The following is a 6,000-nucleotide window of genomic DNA, read 5'->3' as shown; positions in this document are numbered from 1 at the left end:
CTGTCGCCCAGGCTGGAGTGCAGTGGCGTGATCTCGGCTCACTGCAAGCTCCGCCTCCCGGGTTCCCGCCATTCTCCTGCCTCAGCCTCCCCAGTAGCTGCGACTACAGGCACCCACCACCATGCTCAGCTAATTATTATTATTTTTTTATTTTTAGTAGAGACGGGGTTTCACTATGTTAGCCAGGAGGGTCTCGATCTCTTGACCTCATGATCTGCCCGCCTCAGCCTCCCAAAATGCTGGGATTACAGGCGTGAACCACTGCGCCTGGCCAAACTGCTCTCATTTCTACATTTGCAATCTTCACAACGGTGGGGACTGTATCTGTTTTGTTCATCATTGTACTCCTAGGGTCTAGCACAGTGTCTGATAAATATTTAGTGAATGAATGAATGGTTAAGAACAACAACAATATTGGATATTTACTCTGTGCCAGACACTGTACTAATAAGTACTTTGCATAACTGACTCTGTCAATTCTCCAATAATTTTTTGAAAGAAGTCCTGTTATTAATCTCATTTTTTAAAAATGAGGGAACAGAGGCACTGAGAAGTTAAGGAACTTGCCTAAGGTCACACAGCTAGTAATCAATAGGTTTCAAACTCAGGCAGTTTGGCCAACAGGCCCACATTTGAGCATAATACCACTTCCTCTTTAAGAATGAACACGCAATGCAATAAATCTGTGCATCAACGCATGCATGTATAGAAAACTATACACAAGAGAGGGCTCTTAAGTGGCACAGAACTCAAGTACTAATGTTATCATCAACAAATACCAGAATTCAGGAGTGATGGAAAATTTAAAGTCTAATTTCCAGGATCAGGCTCTCTGTGGTAACAAATCTCTGTAGGCAGAGTACCAAAAAATGTTGCTCGATTGAGCTTTAATTGGATGCTGGAGTCCTTAGTCCAGAGCAAACACTTTCAAAACTTCACACTGGTACAGAAGCGATATTTAAGGTTTTGAGGCACTAAATCAATGAGGAAAAAAAAATTATCAGCACATGTGGAACTATGCCCTATATGGAATCACTGGTGGCCTCTTTCAAGCTAGTACCTGCCTTTGCTGAGCAAAGGGCCATTTTTGAGACCATTCTGAGTCTTATTCAAAACACAATATAAAGCTCTATTTCCCTTTAGTCTTGCTGGAGGATATCAGTGTTCTGAGACCTGACGTGTCCTCACCACTTTGTTTTTCAAATTTTCTTTATGGTATTTTTTTTTTCCTATCATTCTGAAATGATTAAGAAGATGTAGTTATTGGTTGAGTGTCCCTCCGTGCAGAAGATCTCGGGGGACAGATGGCCTAAGCTGATCAGTGGAAGCACTTTTATAGTACTAGAAGAAGAAGAAGCAGCCTTTGGCATGTGCAGGATGAACTGAGACCCTGAGAAGGGAAAGATTCAGTTTAGATGTGAGAGAATCCCACATCTACCCTAAGTTGAATGTGGAAAAACCTCAGAGAAGCTTGGTGCTTTTCAGGACTCATACAAAATGGCTCTAGACCGTTGGCTGTTGGGACCTCACACCTAACTAAAAGCTTATTTACAATGTAGTCTCCAGTTCTGGTTACCTTTCAACTGGAAGAATATTCTCATCCCTGAGGCAACTCAACAGGAGGCTGTCGAGTTGATCCAAGTTTTAGGAAACCTTGTTGTTCTGAGGAATGAGGTTCAAAGTTTAGTCTCACCATACAAGAAAAGCTAACCCAGTGGGATATTAAGTTGAAGCGGAGTGAATGAAATTAATGCAGCCTAGAGGCTTAGAAAGATAAAATGTAGTTCAAGATTCAAAATTGGACAGTAAAAGGAAGCTCAGGAGAGAGCCAAATCAGTGGAAAAATAAAGCAAGTATATGAAATCAGACACCACTCTTATACTGAAAGAATGCTAGTGTCAACAGAGCTGCAGAACAGGTATGATGATAGCATTTGAATGAACAAAAGAAACGGGAGGGATGCGGCGTCCGTCACAGCAGGAAAGGGGGTCGATGCAGATTCAAGAACAGTCTTGTTAGTCTGAGGGTCCTTTTCCTGTTCAGTGAATTCTTTTGTTCTGTGTCCTTATCAATCCCACACCTTGCCTAAGTAGGAATGACAGACAAGCCATTCTTAATGACTTCCTAGCTTTTGAAACTATTTTGGTGTCAGAGAGGGAAAGAGCCACATTTAAGTTGTAAAAATTGAGGTTTCTGTTGGCTCAGTAAATTTCCTTCTCTGAGATGGCCATTTTTGATTGTAGATACAGAAACGCATTTACCCAAATATGTGATCTGTGCCATGTTCCTGAAAACTGACATCTCTGTCGCACCTCATCAGGCCAGAGAGTCAAATGGCAGCACAGCTCAGGGCTCCAGCCGGCAGTCCTGGCTATGTCAGCAGTGTGGCTGGCATCTCCCTCCCTGAGGGCCAGTACACATCCTCTCCTAGGCACACCCACTCTCCATTAGCACAGGGAACAATTGTTCGCTGTGTCGGAGCCCCGGCCACGCCCTTTGCCGGGACAATGCACAACTCCACAGCCCTACCTCTCCCAAGCACTGGTTACTTCCTTTCCTTTTTACTTCCTCCTGTGTGCAGAGTGCATGAAATACAGTTTTTTCCTTCTGTCTGAAACAGGACATTTTAAAGAGTGGTAAATGATGACTGATTCACTTTCAGTCTCTCCTCAATGGGGTTTTCCTAACCTCTCCAAGGTTGTACAACAGATAGGAATTTTGTTCAGAACATAGGGAAAATGGTTTCAAAAAAATTCAATTTTCACAGTTAATGTTCACTTCACTAGGAACACATATGAACGTTTCTCTCTGGAGATGATACTTTCTACTATCTTTAGGTATATTTCCTATGTTGAGTTTTGCTTCCATGGTGAGGATGGACCTCATTAAAGCAATTAACAGCAGGCTAGGCAGCTTTATAAATTTAGGAAAGGAGGATGTTATGTTCTAACAACCATTTTTTAACACAGGAACTTCTGTATTTAGAAATTCACCCATCCATCTAGCAATCAGTCAGTATTTATTAAGTACCTACCTTGTTATAGTCTAGTCTAAGATTTTTTTTTTTTTTTTTTTTGAGACAGAGTTTCGCTCTTGTTGCCCAAGCTGGAGTGCAATGCATGCGATCTCGGCTCACTGCAACCTCTGCCTCCTGGGTTCAAGTGATTCTCCTGCCTCAGCCTTCTGAGTAGCGGGGATTACAGGCTTGCACCACCAGGCCCGGCTAATTTTGTATTTCTAGTAGAGATGGGGTTTTACCATGTTGGTCAGGCTGGTCTTGAACTCCTGACCTCAGGTGATCTGCCTGCCTCTGCCTTCCAAAGTGCTGCGATTACAGGCGTGAGCCACCATGCCTGGCCTTAAGATATTTTTTTAAAGTCCCTATCCTCAAAGAGTTCACAATTTGGTAAAGACAGAAAGACATGTAAACAAATGATTATAGTGAGTTATAATAGGTACTATAATAGAATTAGGTATAGCATATAATGCGGATACAAAGAAAGGAGTGGGAAGGAATTTCAGCAGTACTGATGTATTGGCCAGGAAAGGCTTCATGGACAGGGTGGTACCTGACCTGAGTCTTAAAAAATGCAGGGGAAACCATTTATGGTGTAGTGTGCAAGTGTGTACTTGTGTATGAGTACACAGACACAGACACTGACACAGCTGGAGAGGCAAGCAGGTCCCCCAGGCCCCAGATGTCCTGCAGGTCTGGGAGGGCATCGTTCAGTCAGGCATCCTGTAGGCTATCAGGGACCAGCCATTAGAATAGAAGACCAACATGACGAGATCTGCTTGTGATGTGAAATTCCATTTCTGAAATCAATGATTTCTTTTGATGGGTTTAACTCTTGTTTTCCTTTATAGAGCAATGAAGTTTGTGGTGAGAATGATAATCTTAACTTGAATTCATTGTTTTCTGATTTTGGAAATGCATGCTGAAGGATGCCAGGGAGCTGAACTGACAGCTCAAAGGCTGGCAGCAGGCATTCCATGAGCGCATTTTCCCAGTCAGCCAGCCAAATGTGGCCACGCACTGGGTGGCCAGAGTCCTTACCACTTCAGTTGGCCGGTAGTACTTGAGATCCACAGTCACGTGAACTTTGCCGGTCTCTTTACATCTGCCCACTTCATTTTCATTCTTTCCTTCCCACCTGTAAAGAAGATAAACACCGAGTCAGCTCCTAATTGCTTGGGAACATTTGGCCATGCTGTAGCGCCTTGGGATGCCCCAGCCCTCTCCCTGCAGGAGCGCTTAAGCTCATTAACTGCAGCAGCACAGGCTGATGCCCAACTAGATTATTAAAGCAACGGGGACTTTCAAACTGTTCTAGATCTGTTTTGAAAGGGCAGGGTTTTTTCCTCTTCTTTTTAAGAAAATCATGATGAATTCAGAAGTGAGGCTTTAGAAATGAACAGATTAGCCAGAAAATAAAATTGGGTGACTTTCGGGATTTCAAAGATTTTGTATTTCTCTAGACTATTCTTGGTCATTAATTAGTATAAATTAATTAAATCAATCAATTATAAATTAATTAAATTAAATATTACAAATCAATTAGATTAATTAATTATCATAAATTGATTAATGTCTTTTGTCCGCCCCCTTTTTTCTTTCCTTTCTTTTGTAGTTTTAGGGATATTCAGTGTTAATTCAACGCATTCAATTTGGGAATAAGTTCCATAACCTAATTAACCATTCAAAGCATCCCTGGATCAGATACAAGTTCTCCTGCTCTTCCAGTCAATGGTGGGCCCCCTTAATAAGTCTCAGATGATTAAACCTCCAAAAAGTACACAACTAATTGTTCGTTTCCTGCTGAGACAGGGTATATCAATATTACTTTCCTATAACCTCCTCTGACCTAGCTTGGATACTGTTTGCACACAAGTTTCCTTCCCTGAACAGCCACGGTTGATAGCAGTAAGGATCCCAGGAGCGGCTCCTCAAGTCCACACTATGCAGGATGAGTTCATATGCTTCGAATTACCTTCTCGCTAAAATTCTACTTATCCATTTTATGTTCTCATTTTTTATAAATCAAGCCACTCGCTTAATGGTAAGCTCTGGATTTCCATAATAGTATATAATTTGGGTTATTTATTTTTACATATGAACTTTTTGGCAAAGAAAGAAAAGAACAAGTATGACATGTTTGACTTTACCGTTTATCGTTAGAACCGGTTTGCATTATGAGCTGGAGATGAATCCTGTGGACACAGGACAATTGTGTGTGCTGTCTGGGTCAGAGTCACCATGGGGAAGACAAAATAGTTACTTGACTATGTGAGCCACAGGCACCACTGCAAATGAACATTAAATGTTGATCCCAGTTATATTTTGGAATAGGTTGAGAATTAAAGACATAAACTGGCCTCATAAGCCTTATTTCTGATGAATCACCTGAATGTTCTGGTAGCAAAGGGGAAATATTTCACTGTTGGAGGAATAATCAGTTTGTTAGTGTGCTGAATTTACCAGTGGACTCAAGGCAAATATGAAAATTGTCCTGTAGCACAGAGAATTATATAGCACAATATGTTGAATAATATACAACTGTACAACTGGTCATTTCCCCGTGACTTTTATATTAATTATTAACACAAAAAGGGATGTTTGGTAATTTGTTTTCATTTCTTTCTTAATGTTGACTAGATCGTTTGGCAGGTCATGTAGGTCTAAGAATTTCAAAGCAAGGGGATTGGCAGGTAGGATCAGAGCGAAGTTTTTGGAAAATTCACCGGGAAACGGTAAGTGGATGTTTTGGAGCATGGAGATTCAAAGTGTTTTAAAACATAACCTAAAGGAATGATGACCCTCATACATCTCCTGTGGGTAAAGACCAAATCTTAGCTGATATCCACAGGAAGGGAGGACAATTGGTTAAGTCACGATTTTTTTTAAAACTAACTATCTAATTCTAAAATTAATTGTTTAAGTAGAACTTTTTTTTTTTTTAATTTTGGTTAGGCTTTCAGTAGATGAAAGTATATTTGTAT

General features: G+C 41.0%; 1 protein-coding gene across 1 annotated transcript in view; it reads right to left on the bottom strand.

Annotated features, from left to right (window-relative positions):
• GMDS (GDP-mannose 4,6-dehydratase) overlaps positions 1–6,000 on the bottom strand; it is a 529,055-nt gene that overhangs the window by 112,056 nt on the left and 410,999 nt on the right. Inside the window, exon 10 of the mRNA XM_011955134.1 lies at positions 4,058–4,154. Within this exon, the coding sequence (XP_011810524.1) occupies positions 4,058–4,154 (97 nt within the window). The remainder of the gene's footprint in view (positions 1–4,057; positions 4,155–6,000) is intronic.

This window comes from Colobus angolensis, unplaced genomic scaffold, assembly GCF_000951035.1.
Source record: "Colobus angolensis palliatus isolate OR3802 unplaced genomic scaffold, Cang.pa_1.0 Scaffold396, whole genome shotgun sequence".
Classification (NCBI taxonomy): domain Eukaryota; kingdom Metazoa; phylum Chordata; class Mammalia; order Primates; family Cercopithecidae; genus Colobus; species Colobus angolensis.
The sequence above is the reverse complement of the archived record's forward strand: the minus strand, read 5'-3'. Positions and strand labels throughout refer to the sequence as shown.